The 15,445-nt window shown below is 42.5% G+C and overlaps 1 protein-coding gene across 3 annotated transcripts in view; it reads right to left on the reverse strand.

Moving 5' to 3' along the window:
• The window catches only part of Lrch (Leucine-rich-repeats and calponin homology domain protein), a 205,513-nt gene that overhangs the window by 19,502 nt on the left and 170,566 nt on the right, over positions 1-15,445 (reverse strand). For 2 of the 3 annotated variants that reach the window (XM_065439257.1, XM_065439256.1), the window contains one exon: positions 7,469-9,392. The exons of the other annotated variant lie outside the window; for it this stretch is intronic. In XM_065439257.1, the coding sequence (XP_065295329.1) occupies positions 9,102-9,392 (291 nt within the window). In that variant the 3' untranslated portion in view covers positions 7,469-9,101. Of the gene's footprint in view, positions 1-7,468; positions 9,393-15,445 lie in introns of those variants that run through there. 3 annotated transcript variants of the gene reach the window in all.

Consider the following 15,445-nt stretch of genomic DNA (forward strand, 5'->3'; position numbering starts at 1 on the left):
CCAGCAACAAGGACAAGCACAGTCCAAACATGCAGGCTATATGAAGCCAGTTGCATAAATACAGGTGTGAATGTTCCAGGGCTTCTAGAATACAGTGCCATCTGAATACACACACTGAATACACAAGGTTCTATGCCGAATGCTCAATCAGCAAAATACACTTCACTGGAGTTTCGAATACCACATTTGCTTAAATGCGATGAAAGGCGAGACTTGATGACTTAAGGAAATGAAATGTATAATGCAACTCTAGTTGTGGGTTTTAAGTAGAATGGTTTAGCAGATAAGTGAGCCAACACAGCAAAGCATCCCTTGTGAGTCTGAGTACACTTGCAGCCTGGTCCAGAAGTACAAATCACAGTACTACACTGTTTATTTAAAAATTGCACACCCCTTTTGTGTGTCATTTGTTCCCAACAATATAGATCATCATTACTGATGTGCGCATTTCTGTTTTAATGGCGTGCGCCGAGCACTTTCCTGGCAGGAACACAATGGGCCACTGAAAAGTGCATGGCGTTCCTACGAGGAAAGTATAAAGTGCGGAGTGTTAAAGAACAGAAACCTATGTGAGATCAACGACTATTTTTGGGCAAAATTAAGCCATAGAGGGCGTACAGTTCATATAAGAGTGCAATAGATCAGGCTGTTTGACCAGTTTGCGCTTCCGTTTCTTTTTCCTTCATAATGGCATCACTTCAATGCCAACGTGCACAGACCTGCATACCCTACTGCGCAAGTATGCCTTCATTATTTGCACGACACTGAAAGACTAGTGTTATGCAAATCTTACTCCAGCATTTTGAGTTCATCACGGCTTGATGCATGGAATAGAAGAAATGATCACATCTCCTATATGGAGCACAGTTCTGATTATATCGCGAAGTTCTTTTTATACCTAACTATTATACACACACCTGCTTCCCCTCGCAAGACTTGCCTCACAGTAACTTCCATTTTTATTACAACTTTTGAAAAAGGTTTTTGTCCTTACTGGTGCTAGTTTTTCACTTGAATTTCCCTCAATAACCCCTAACATAGCTATTTGTTTCATTTCGACTTTTAGTAGTAGTAGGACAGGCAGTGAAACCAGTTCACATATTTTAAATGGCTTGTTTTTCCTATAAAAAGGTGCACATACAGCAAAGCTTAAAAAAAAGCATTTTTTAATGCAAGAAAGAACACTAAGCGTTTTGATGATGCAGACCGAAAATGCAATGTTATTAAATTTCAGTGAAAAAGAAGCCATAAGCACGAAGCTTTTAAAAGCTGTTGGAATTAACGATCAAGTCACTGTATATTTTTGCGAGTGCGGTATTCCCACACTTCCCATCCGACTGCCATAAAGCCAGAGCACCATTGCCAAACCTGGAGACACAGGGTACTGGTTTTCTATAGCATCACTATTCAACAAACAATGCACACAGGGAATTTCCCTGAGCACTCCTACGGACACAAGCATGTGACCCTTAGAAACACAGATGAGTCCACATGAGGCAATGCAGTGAGCAACCAACAGGCGGTTGAGAACGACTTGACAGAGTCGAAATGCATAGGAATCAGAATCAGCAGTCAGCCACAGAATACTTCACGGGCTCTAGTACAAAAATACACTCAAAACAATATGCTAGAGCAATAACAAGGACAAGTAGAACGGATAACACAAAGGATATAAAAAGAGTCACCAGATTATTTTAGTGGAAAAAGGACACCAGAGACCTCTCTGAGAAAAATGATAAACTAACAATAATGACTAAACTTATACTGACTTAAACAGTGTAAATTATATTATACAGCCTCCATATTTTTTCAGGGACACACACACAAAAGAACACACAAAGTATAAAAAATGCACACCGAATGGTGCACTAAACTGCAGGTACAAAACATATAAAAAAGCACCAGAAATCAAGGTTTCAAGTCTATAAGTTCTTCAATAAAAAAAAAATGCATCTTGACTAGCGGCAGCACTTTGAAAACGCACAGTTAATTGTTGAAGACAGAATACTAATGCACAACACTGCATTAAACTATGAGATAGATGCATTAGTTTTCAACAGATAGAAGGCATTTCTGAGTACAGTGCCTGTTACCATGTGCATAGCAGGCCTTCCAAAGTAAAATATTTGTGCTCCTGCCGTTTATACACAGACATCTTGATGTGAGCGAATGAACGTGACAAAACAAGTGAAACAAGGGCTCTCAGTGTTCACAACTCAAGTTAAGCTCTTACTGGAGGAGCCTTCTCACATGCAAGCTTCCAGAACCAGAACACAAGCGTCAGCTGCCTGTTTGGGTTCACCTAAAACACACTCGCTATTACGACAACAATACACAGAAACAGCAGGACAATGTATACTTTGTTCGTTATGGTGTCAGGCTTGCATACCTCAGAATGCACACAGGCGTGGAAAAGACACATCCATGATTCAGAAGAAAGGTGCAACAAGCTGCTCACCAGGCCCGGAATGTTAAGTAACAGCACGGTAACCCCACAACTATGAATACAGGTGAAAAACTCTGCCCCTCAAGGGCTTCTCTACGCTTTCCCAACATGATCACATCACTTGCTGTAGTGTCTTGCTTCCAGAAACCATTATCACACGCAAATCACCCACACCTTGCCCACACCAGAAGCAGGCACAGAAATTGAGATTTTCCAAACAAGTACGTCCATGATAGGGAAACAGCATACAGCACTAAGCCAAGCCTCAAGGGCCTCAACATTAGGCACAAAATGCGAGCAATGCCCAGGGGGGAGGGGGGTAACAACCGCTGAAACACTCTGACCAGAAACAACACCTGTTTTTCCTGAATGCGGTAGCAGCGCAAAGTGAAAAAATGCAGACATCTCTGCCATTAGTTCCACAGCTTCTATAGACACAGTGCGAGCATCATGTTATGTATGTACTCTTTCATGGCAAACATGCTAAACCACAGAGAAAACAGAGGTGTTTGTTTTTATCATATAATGCCCCAATATGAAATAGCAAAAGAAGTTTTATATAGACTTGCTATGCACAGCAGTCAGAACTAGAGGGATCATACAATATTAGCGTTATACATCATTTATTGGGCTGCAAACAGCTCCTAAAGAAAGCATATGCAGCTTGGATATCCATGCCAACTTGTGAGCCAAGACAATACCTTTTAAGCGCACTTCAGCTATAATGCTTCAGAAAAATTAAGTTTCAGAAAACGCACCGAGCCTATGCATAAAAAAAGATGCACTGAGCAACTGCTGCAGCAAGCAAGAGAAAAAATGTTGAGATGTCAGATTCCTTCAATGTCAAGAAAGGCCAGCGCCCTCTGAACCCAAGTGACCACAGCGGCTTGACACTGACACTTAACGAATAGCCAAATGGAACTTTTGATAAGCAGCTGAACAGAGTTTGTGCTTAAATCCAATAATAAAGGTAGCTTTGCACTGTTGGTTCTTAAAACTCCCACTAATTAGATTCACACATTATCTTCACATATTCTCATATACCTTTTCAAAATTAGTCATAAAAATTTAATAAATTGCATTTTGATGTACTGAACACAATGTGAAAATGCTCATGCTCAGGTTCAATTAACTGGGGGAGACAACTCTTGCAACTCCTCTTTGCACATTTTTTTCCAAGAAGAACATACCAAGTGGTGCCTGCAATTTGCAAAAAAGAATTGTGCAATGCATAAGCATGACAACATCTGCATTGGAAGGATAACTTCCACATCCATGATGACCACCTATTTAATCAATGATTGTAGGTACATGGAAACTTTGAGTATGATCTGTGTAGAAAACCAAGGAAGCACTGAGCTGATCTTACATTCCCATTTTGAAATCTGAACAAAACAAGTGAAGCATTTGTAAGAATAAGAAATCTGAGTGAACTGGGGCACACGGCAGTGATGGGTTATGAAAAGTGCACATAAGCTCAGCACAAGATATTTTTAGGACCCTTACATTTCTTTAGTGCTCTGCAAATGCCTCCAAAATAAATTGCCATTAGGTGCGTTGCATGATCATTTTCCCACTTCCTCGCTCAGCTTTCTTCTGACACCTCTGCTACATAAAAAAAAAAAGTTGGCTAATTAACCTTAAGTACTAAATACTTAAGTACATCACATGTCTTTCAACAACAATGTGACAGTTTCGTCTTCACTTAGTGCATGAGTATTTTTGCTCAAAGCTTAGTTCCGCTAACCCCTCATGTGGTGGGACAGCCCGTACTTGAGCCACTTGAGGGTTCTTCCAACATGACAAACAAGAAAATGAGGCAGCTGGAATAAGCGCCAGTGCAGGGTGGTGCCTCCCTCTCGATTCATTTGCACAATGCACTAGCAACTCGCCCAAATGCAGCATCACTTTATAGACAGCGCTTGCAGATGAAAAGTGCTGCCCTAACAGGGGGCTTTTATGAGTGCTTACAAGTTTGAATTCATGACAATCATTATGACAATATATGGACATGCTAGGCTGGCTGTGCCAGATATGCTGCCCATTTTGACCAATCATGTTTGTGCTGCCTACCTTGCATTGAAGTGACTGACATTTCTAATTTAAGAGGAACCTTAACCTTGCAAGCTCCTATCTAAATATGTGGGAAGGGATATGCGTTTCAGCATTTTAATCAGGGTTGTTGCATACAAAAAAAAAGGAAAAAAAGAAGAGACTTACTGGCTGTAGAAAGCGAATTTATGATGTAGGCTATCAAGTCTTTCAACATAAATTGCCAAAACATGAAAATTATGAAGAAATAAACGAGCATCAAGTTTACAAATCTGTTACTTGGCGAGAAAAAAATCCCAATTCTGTAAAGTGCATTTATTCAGATATCTTAAGAGGCGAAAACTGATGTGCTATAAAATGCTCCAAATAGTAGAAATAATTTGTAAGTGTGATCAACAAAATTATAACTAACGCAATTATTTTACATAAGTTATAAATTAATACATCATATTTGTACATTTTAAGCAATTTAACAGATATAGTGTACAGAACTGTGATCTGTTTTTGTTGCAGAGCTATAGAATGGTATACTTGACAATTAAATCTTTTCTTGAAAGTTACTAACTTTTGGAAATATTTGCAAAACAGTTAAGGCCATAAACAAAATTTTGCTTCCAAGGGCCAATAGAATTTAGCTTTGCCTTAAATGAAGAAAAAGGAAAGAAAATAATTCTGATCAATTCAGTGTTCATCTGACCGGCGCATTTATATCTGAATAGGGACATCAAGTTGACCCTGAGCTAAAGCCACCTCCTAAAGCAGTTTCTTCAAGTGTGACACAAAAAAATGCATCACTTATTACAAAAAGTACTGGTGGGGTGACTATTATATTATGACGCACGAATGTACACTTCACAGTGAATGTAACATAGCTGCAATGTGGAAAAAAATTAAGGAACATCAAAGGCAGGCTGTGAGACAGGGCTAGTTGGTATACCATGATGATATAACCAGCGCGAGAGTTGACAGGGAGCACAAAAAGAAATGACAAGGACAAATGCAAAAAAGAAGCGACAAGGACAAGCGCTTGTCCTTGTCGCTTCTTTTCATGCTCCGTGTCAATTCTTGCACTGGTTATATCGTCATTTAAAAGGCACAACTGCCTGTGCTCACTGTTTAAAACAGACCAACTATGTTCAGTCCGTTTCAAAAGTGCAAGCCTGGGTTCGTGAGCTACGGCTGTTTGAGAGCTCACAGACAGTACCCCATAGGCACTTAAATTGCCACTCATCTTGAAATGTGAGCTAGCAGTGCAGGAACAACAAAAGTGCCTAATGACTTCGTAGGACATTTGGATCCTCAGTCTGAGAAAACGCAACAAAATTGGGGTACATTTTAAGAAGAGGCATTGGTTAGCAATGTGGCGAATAACCAATGAGTTTGCAATCTAAATACTATGTCTTTTATTCATCATTTAATGCACCTTTTCTTTAGTGTACTTTTTACGAATACTATAAGAAATTTAAACGAAATATAACTAAGTACTTATTGCTCAGAAAGTCTGCATACAATACTTTGTTCAGTGTGACTCCATAAACTCATTTAGAAAGGAACCACTTAAAAGCTTATATAAATATACGGTCAGAATTATTACTTGTAAGTTAAATTGAAGGCCATGTAAAAAATATAGAGGCAGTGAAAAATAGCCACCACATTATATTTACAGGCTAAGTTAAGTGAAATCAGTGGAAGCATGAAAGCTAACTAGGGTGCAGAGCCGGGCCTTCGGAAAGAGCAGACAACACTGCCTGCAGGCTACTTACAAAGGTGACAGATAGCCCAGGCCCTTTCAAGCATTTGGTTTCGAGGATCCGAGTGGGAAACACCATCGAATCACATTGTATTTACAGGCTCAGTTAAGCAAAATCAGCAGAAGTATGAAAGCTGACCTAAAATGTACAGCAGACATTGCTTGCCGGCTACTGATGAAAGTGACAGCCCATAACTGTTTAGAGCACTTGGTCTCAAGGGTCCGAGTAAGATGCAGCATTAAATCCATAAAGCATGTGGGCAACCAACTAGACAACTACACACAGCGTTACATTTTGCTAGCTGAAACTGAACCAGTCTAACATGTCCTCAAAATTTGCATGAAGTCCAGACGATAGCAGTGTAGCTGGGCATCAACAAACACCGCTTTAACCTGGATACTAGTGTGGCATCATGAGAACCTACAACACAACAAAAAAAAAAAAGAAAGGACATGTTTTCATAATACAGTAGAACCCCATTGAAACATTTTTCAAAGGACTGCAGAAAAAAAAAGGAAAAAAAAAAACGCGATAGCCGAGAAACATAACGGCAATAAAGAGCCTAAATTTCCATAGCAATGCCAGGAACAGCTCTGCATGCATGATTAATTAAGGGACTCATTTTATGATACATAAGAGCAGCCCCTTTCCACTCTCAATATGATCCACCGCATAACACCGCTGTATTGCGGCGGAGATGGCTTTTGGCAGTTAAAAAGAACTACAAGTGCACAATGACACGCTTATCGGGATTGATGATCGCATACTTCTGGCATTTCATACTTCCAAATGTGCCTCTGCAGAGATAAATTTACGTGACTGCTGCATTCAAATACATGTGGGAACATTACAGAATGGCAACGTTTTCAATGGGAACCAAATACATAGGAGTCATTGGGTATTAACCCTCTGAGGGTAGATTTTTTCTGCCATATGCGACCTAACAGGGTCGATTTTTTTGCTAAAGATTCCATCTTTTACTGCAGATTCCAATTCTTTTTAGGGAGTTATTTTGACAAAAACTTACCGTAATTTTTCTAGGGTGACCGTAAAGCGAGAAAAAGATATTTTGCATTCGTATATATGTACTCTTCATTCATGAATAACAATAAAAAAGGCTATGAACTGATAAGAATAGAAAATGTGATGCATCGTTATAGTTCCAGGCTTTGAAAATGCACACACGAGAATATTTCACAACGGTCAAATGTTCCTGCTCTTACACTAATATGTACATCCACAGCGTAATCGAACTGCGTAGAAAACTGTGCTTGTGTGCCCGTCAAAAAAGGAGAAAACGTGTCACAAACTTCCGCTAGTCTTCATCTTATCGCCAACCAGAGGCAATTAGTTTTTGTGAGTCTCCGAAAAAAAAAAAAAAAGCAACGGAAACGCATGCACGGCGACATCCTTTCTATGCGCACCCCCGTCAGCAGTAAACGAGCTAGAAACAAGCGGTCACCTTTTGAGCGATTGGTAACTAGATAGCCATCAGTTTTGCAAGCGCAAGCAGCCGAAACTGCCAGGGGAACAAAACCCAAGCCGCCACCCGCCCGCGCGCGTGCCAATGCGCGAGTGGTAGTACATAGACACACGGGAGTGAACTAGCGCTAAAACAAACCATGCAACAAAAACCAAGAGAGGGAGTCGCGTGAAAGAAATTTCCAGTATTCCTACATAGTGGCAGCACATGACAGAAAAGAAAAAGTTTGGACATTGGCACGCTTTTTAAACATACAGGCAGCGCCGTAAATATATGGCATCGACCATTTTGGACTTCGTTCACGGCGTCGTATATTTTCGTCATTGACCCTCAAAGGGTTAAGTTGGAACCGTGAAAATGCGACATATCAGCTGGGAAAATGCAAAAGTGAGGAACATATGAATGGATTTCTGCTGCATTCCTGCAACAGCAACGTAAAGGTCAGAAAGTGGAACACACTGATTGGCACTACTTTTTGTTTACTGTACTGCAAATAGGCGTCCTAAAAATTTGTTTGGCGACTGAAAACAAACAGAGCTCCATATCAGCACAAAAGCTGTCTCACTTGGCTGAACACAGTATAGATGCCACACATCGAAGACAATGCCAGCCGCAGAACTTAAGATAACCCATTCTTTAGGCTGGCTAACCTCATTAAGCCTGAGCCAATGAAAACAAAGCACACAATCATCAGACAGAGGATGCAGCAGCAGAATTTGAAACAAATGTCACACTGTGGACAGTGTTCGTGGAGAATGGCCACAGCTATGAAGGACTGAAACTGAATGGTATGCACCAAACTTATGAACAAGGAGAGCAGCACGGAAAGGAAGCCAAAGAACAGAAGGATATGGTAACCACTGAAGCTAGAAGGTGCTCGGCAGTCAGTTTGCTGAAACCTTTCTATTTTGTTTTATATGTACTCAATGTTAGTCAGTGTGGTCCTGCTTACACGTGCCTTCAAAAGGATACGATTGCTGAAAGTGTAGGTGTCTAGAGATTAGCAAAAGTTGCCCTTTCAACATAAGATAAAAAAAAAACCTGACCACCAATGTCATGACCCTTGGTGAGACAAGGTGCCATGTGCCTAAACAGCATAAGCACAAATGAAAACCACTGTATGTAGTCCTATCCTCACTTGCAGCCCAGAAAAGACCGAACGAGCCTAGCCTTCTTTTTTATTTTTTTAGTTACAAGGAAAGCTCAGTGCAACTCTGCATGGGCTCTTGCGAGAAATCTGGGAATGTGCTAACGAAAACTTTCTCCGAGTCACAAGAACAGCTCAAAGCGACAGGCCTTTGCAGGATAACTTGAGAACCTGAGAGGAACATCTTTGTCCAAAAGGACTTAGCGATAGTAGATGGCATGGTCACGGCGCCCAACAGAGGCAGGTGTGAAGGTAGAGGCCGCAGCAGAGCCCCACAGGAAGCCAAAGGTCGACAATGCTCCACTCGTCGCTACTGTCACTGTGCGGTGGCCATCCACGCAGCAGCAGCAGGCAGGTTCCCGCCAGTGTGACCAGGAGCAGACACGCCAGAGAACGGTCGGCACCAGTGGTGCCCAATGGCAGCCAGTGGCCAGGCACCAGTGCAGCCACAGTGGCAGCCACGCGGCCCACGTCTACACGAAGCACCAAGTCTTCCCAAGCAAACAGGTCCCCCTGCAACGGGCGGCCCAGCAGCAAGCATTGGCCCCTGTCTGATAAGCCTGAGCTCATATGAAGTCGGGTGTGAAACGATGCATGAGCACTGAGCAAAGGGCTAGATAAAACAGCGCTTTAAGAATACAGTCGACTTCTGCCATATCAACCTCCTAGAGAAAATGCAAGACAGGTCTGAGTATGCCATTCAAACGATCCAAAGCACACATTGAAAACTCAATTGGTACCTGAATAAATTAAGCAACAATTTGCCAGCTACATAATCCATGGCTGTCGTATTCTGCTACTGAGCCTGAAGTAGTTTGTTCAATTCAAATGGATTACAGCAGCCGAATTCTGATGGAAGCAGAAGGCAAGAACGCTTGTGTAGTCGGCACGAGGTGTGCATCATAAAAACATGACATGGCCAGAATTAATCCTTCCACTACGGCCTACTTCACAGGCCCTCTGCTGTTTTGGGACCCTATCAATCAATCATGAATGATGACTGCAGTTGCAACAAACTCACTTAGTACTAGCAACTTTTTTCCATCCAACAAATTCAGCAAAAGCCTACAGAGAGTGGCTCTGTTAAAATGACCAAGTAACTGGCACAAAGAATTCAAACACACAAACCTAGACATGTGAAGTAAGCCCTTCAACTTGCACACTTCAAAGCTGGCAGAAGAATGCAGGTAGTCGTTGACCCTTGAAATTGCACAGTGCACAGCATGGCAAAAACATTTCCCAAGAGTCTTCACTGCACTGCCCTATAGTTTTACCTTTCATAGCTTCCGAATGAAAACATACACAGATTCCACAATGCTGGGATCCAAATGACGCAAAGCTTGTTTCAGTTAGCAAGGTAGTAGCAATAGTGGATGACATGAGCCTAGCTGTTAACTTTTGAAGAGCGGAGAATTTGGAAAGTTGATCTTCGTTGGAGGCATTGCAAAGGACAACACACACGTTTGTCATCTCAAGAGAAGCAAAGCACACATGTATATACATTTAAGGCTTCTATGCAACTTGTCTCACATATCCAGTGGTACATACAAAATGCAGAAGTTGGCTGTTCGGGCACATGCCCAGTCGCAGCTACCCAGTGACCAATGTTGTTTATATATATCCACAAGTATATTCAATAAGGAAACAATGATGAAGGCCAACCACAAGGTAAGAAGTAAAGAAAGCTTCGTTTAAAAAAAATTCTAGAATATTCAAGGCTTTGTTCAGGCATTCTTAAGGGCCTAACCGAATGCTGCACATGACAGGTTTCCTACAAGACACCGTTGTCAAAAAGACTGCACTATGTCATTTTTATTGCGTGAAGCAAACAAGAAAATCATTTTGCAAAATAACTTCAATTGCACTAAGCTAAAGTAACTCATCGTGGAAATTTTACTGCAGGCAATGAACCAAAGAGCAACAGTCCATCAACCAGCAGCATTTCTTGTATCTATTGGTTGACATTAAACAGCTCTTGGGCCTTGCTGTTTAATGTTTTTTTCAGGTTATTAAACTCAATGATAAAAGAAAACTTATTTGCTGCTTTTGCTCTTCAAACGTCTATTGAAGCTGTTGAAAGCAGCAATGGTAGCTTAAAGTGTTTTCTATTTATCGTGGTATCAATCTCTGCTCAATGTGATGCCACAATCTTTTAATCTTCAACTTGGTTCTGCCCTTCTATGCATGCACCAAATATAAGCAGCTGACATGGCCAATCTGAGCTGTTTTATGATCAGGATGTTGAGAACTTTACCAGAGTAGACGTGGTTACCTGAAACCACAGCTCAAACGTGACTTACCATTGCAGCTTTCTTTCCCCTTTAAGATGCATAAGCTGTGACGCCTAACAAATATGTCAAGTCATGTTTACTAAATCACCATTTACATCAACAATCTCCAACAATCTCCAACCTACATTTAGGACCTCTACTCAGCATCACCTATCCCACAAAATCGATGTGTAAAGAGCGCCTCATTAGGCTTGTGCATTGTAAAGAGACTATTGAAGTGCATAGATAAAGCAGTGATGAGGGTGTCTGCAAAGTATAGCACCAACACATGCTGTGAAAACAACAGAAAATTCAAACAAAAGCCTGCATGCTCTTGAAGGAATAACTGGTGCGGCGTGCATGACCAAAATATTCGATGAGGCCTGGCGAGGGGCCCTTTGCCGGCTACTCAAATTTTGGATGGCGTGTGGTATATCTTGCTCAAATTTTCACACATGATCAGTGTGCAACAAGGTGCCATGGTACAGGTTGTTGTCTGTTGTATCACATTGGTAGAGCAAGTTCTCAGCTTTCCGCATGCCTTTAAGCTGCTGAGAAAAGGTAGACGACTTGGCACTAAATGTAATTATAAGGGACCAACCCCCAACAGAAAGACTCTTCTCTGGCATAGTGATGTATTCAATGTGTCCGTGATGAGAATTCACTGCCAGCTGGAATGGTGGCAGATGACAAGCAGTACTGAAAGATTGCCGACAATGTGCTGGTAGCCACAACCACCATCGGCAACCAGATTTTTTATCATAGATGAGACTTATAGCAGTAGAAATAGAATTTGCATCTGTGGGCGACCAGTCAACAAATACTGTGGCCACCTACAAAATGTGCCTGTGCACACATTGGACAAAATGATGAAAGCTCTGAACTGAATTCAGGCAGCAGTCAATTACGGTTCCACAACATTAAAAAAGCCACCCTTAGCACAAGATGACACTTGGTACAAAGCGTGAAAAGATGCAAATACCAAAGGCGTAAAAATATTTGAAAAGTTTGAATATTACTGAATATTATATTTTTTTATTCATATTGAATTCGGAAATTAGATATTTGAAGATGTTTGAATATTTGGTTCAATACAAACATTCAAATCGAATTGAATACATTGCTGGCTGTGTGGGGGCAAACACAGTTCTTTGCATTTGTTTTTACCTAATCTAAAAATCTAAGGGAGCTTATCACTATCATTGAAAAGTCTACAATCACTGCATTCTACCGGTGCTAACATAGGGGGCAGAAACTTGAACGTTGACAAAGAAACTCGAGAACAAGTTAAGGATCGCGCAAAGAACAATGGAATGAAAAATGTTAGGCATAACGTTGACAGGAAGAGAGCAGTGTGGATCAGAGGGCAAACGGGCATAGCCGATATTCTAATTGACATTAGGAGAAAGAAATAGTGCTGGGCAGGCCATGTAATGTGTCGGTTGGATGACCAGATAACCATTAGAGTTACAGAATGGGTGTCAAGCGAGAGGGAGCACAGTTGAGAACGGCAGAAGACTAGGTGGGGTGATGCAATGAGGAAATTTGCAGGCGTGAGTTGGAATCAGTTGGTGCAAAACAGGAGTAGTTGGAGATCGCACGGAGAGGCCTTCGTCCTGGCAGGGGACATAAAAATAGGATGATGACGAAGTTAAGAATATTCGGCCGATCTTGAGTTGAATTTTGCGATAATTTCGTGTTGCTAGCGGAAATTTGCCTGTAAAGCACACTTAGCCACTGAACGTCCAAACTTTGCGGGAAAGCCAGCCTCTCAGTAGTAAGAGGGCACGTGTTTGCGGACAGCGAGCGGACACTTTTAGAGGCGTCCGTTCTTGCAGCTAACGTCGGCGTAACCGAGCGAACGAGCACAGCGAACGCAGAGCGCGCCGGGGGATAAAAGACGCCAGGAGGAAAGCGGAGGAGAGTACAGCGAAAGGCCACGAGATGGCGCCACAGTAGCGCGCGTCGCCTATCGGTGGCGGCTGCTGTGCGCGAATGGCGCCCACGCGTCTCTCTCTCGCTATCTCCAGATTAGCACCGCAGTCGCGCCGCACCTCTCTTCGTTTGCAACGTGCTGCACGAGACAGATTGCCTGCGCCAGCCAACATATCGCGATATGAAAACAAGTGTAGAGCTGCGCTCAAATTTCGCATCAGGGAGCATCGTAACTGTCGGCAAACTTTTTTTTTTTTGCATCGCCACCCCCAATTCTGAGCTTATTGCTTGACAGCAAGTGCGATGAGTGACGACTGGCACGAAGTCAAATGCACCCGATTTTACGGGCACTTGATGCGGTATAATAAGGCACTCTTAGAAGAGTTGACTGTTGGGCTAGTTGGTCGTCCATATTTGAAGTAGCAGCTTAGCGCGAATAAAACCACGGACACAACTCTTCTGCGCCCAACAAGCTTTCGAAGCTGTGTTCTCGAGTTTGCTGTAAGAGCAGCGGGGCTGCCGCACGAGGCATGAGAAGGCTTTTGTTAAGTGCTTCAGAGGGATTGTTTATGCAATTCCCTTGCACCCTTGTGGGCAGCTCTACATTGGTCAAACCGATCGTTGCGTGAATGACCGTTTAAGGGAACATGCGGAAAAACTAAAGAAAATTGAGGATAAGGGCACACATTTGGTGGCTCACGTTAGCGCGTGCGGTTGCGACGCTCGATTTTCTGCGACTATTCTTGGCAGGAGCGGCAACGCCTCTTCTAGGCTCGCTCTTGAGGCCTTTATCAAGAAGAATAGAGATAGATGTGTGAGTGAGCCTTCTATCACATTACTGGATGCCGAATTTAACTTCTTGCGCAGCCGCCTTTGATGTGCATGTACTACAGGGTGTCTACCAAGTTGACATTTCCAAATTCCCCGAGTTTTTCAGGTTTTCCCTGAGTGCCCTTGCAATATTCCCTGAGTGACACAGAACTTTGTTTTATGTCAAGACAGGCTCCCTACATCATGTCGCCCAATGACGTCACTCTCTAGTAAGCATGTAAAAAAAATAAAAAATAGCTGAATACAGTTTGAATAGTAAGGGTTAGTGTTTATTTAATTGAAAAAGAAAACAGAAGGGAGGGGGTTAGTAAAACGCACAGCGAATAAAATATCTTCGAAAGAAACAGTAAAAACTAATTGCAAATTGAGTCGAACGTTCTCAAATACGAATAAAAAAGAGATGTATACAGAATATTTTCGAATATGAGCTATTTCTATCAACTGATAGCAAGCTAATTGGTAGGGGGCCCGAATTTTATCACAAGTGTGATTCTCTCGCAACAGCTGGTATGTCAACCTTAACTGTCCTGACATACTCTCAGCCCGCGCACAACGCCTCAATGTTGCATTTCAGTGTTCTAAAGCGTTCTTTTGGTTGGATGAGGGACACCTGCATCTCGGTGTCAGCCAAGACTTTGCTTTTAGAGTGCAAGATCCTTCAAAAAAGCGGTGGCATGCTTCCTTTCTCGTTCATTTCTCGATGCGTAGGTCCTTTGTCTACTTGTTCTCCTTCAGTTGTGCGTTTGCCACACGAACTATTTGAAGCATCCTCTTGGACAGTTGTACAGTCATCGTCCGATATTTCGGACTGCCAAGGGGCCGCGAAAACGTCCGAAAAAATGAATGCATGTCTTTTACAGCTCTTAAGGGCTCAAATCACCACAGGTGCGCCCAGAAAAGCTCTGAAGGCCTGCCAGTAAGCTAATTATTAGGCATATCGGTGCTTGTACTGTGACAGAAGATGGCGGGTGCACGCGTGTATAATTAAGGAATACATACTGTGCCCGTGACAGTTGCCCCTACCCCCACTTGCTATGCTTCACAGCGTAACATTTCAGTGATGAGGTGAAACTGACTTCCGGAAATCGTCATTATGCAACGCGTTGTGCTTTCCGAACTTCGAAGCCGATCGCGATGACCACAATGGCGGTGTCGGTGCCATTGCTGACAGCGGCGAATTCTTTTTATGAAAAAAAAAACACGCACAGAACGGCAAAAAGCTTAATACCGAACCTTGAAGCAGCTGGGCCTAGCATTGCCGCGGTGGTGGCTACGGCTGCCAGCGCATCTGCGTGCGAGTGTGCTGGTTCGAGGCAGTGAGGTTATCAAAATGGCGGCGGCTGTGGCTTTTATTATTGCCGTTTCGGACCTGCGGTCACGGCAAAAAGTCCGGAAAATCGGACAGCGAAGGGTTCTCGCGTCCGCAATTTCAGACGTTCTTATAAATTGACCTATGGGGTACGTAGTGGTGGTGCTGCGAAGCCGTCCGAATTATCTGGCGTCCTGAAAGTCGCTCGTTGACTGCACTCT

The sequence above is a fragment of the Dermacentor albipictus genome, chromosome 1, assembly GCF_038994185.2.
Source record: "Dermacentor albipictus isolate Rhodes 1998 colony chromosome 1, USDA_Dalb.pri_finalv2, whole genome shotgun sequence".
In the NCBI taxonomy this organism is placed as follows: Eukaryota; Metazoa; Arthropoda; class Arachnida; order Ixodida; family Ixodidae; genus Dermacentor; species Dermacentor albipictus.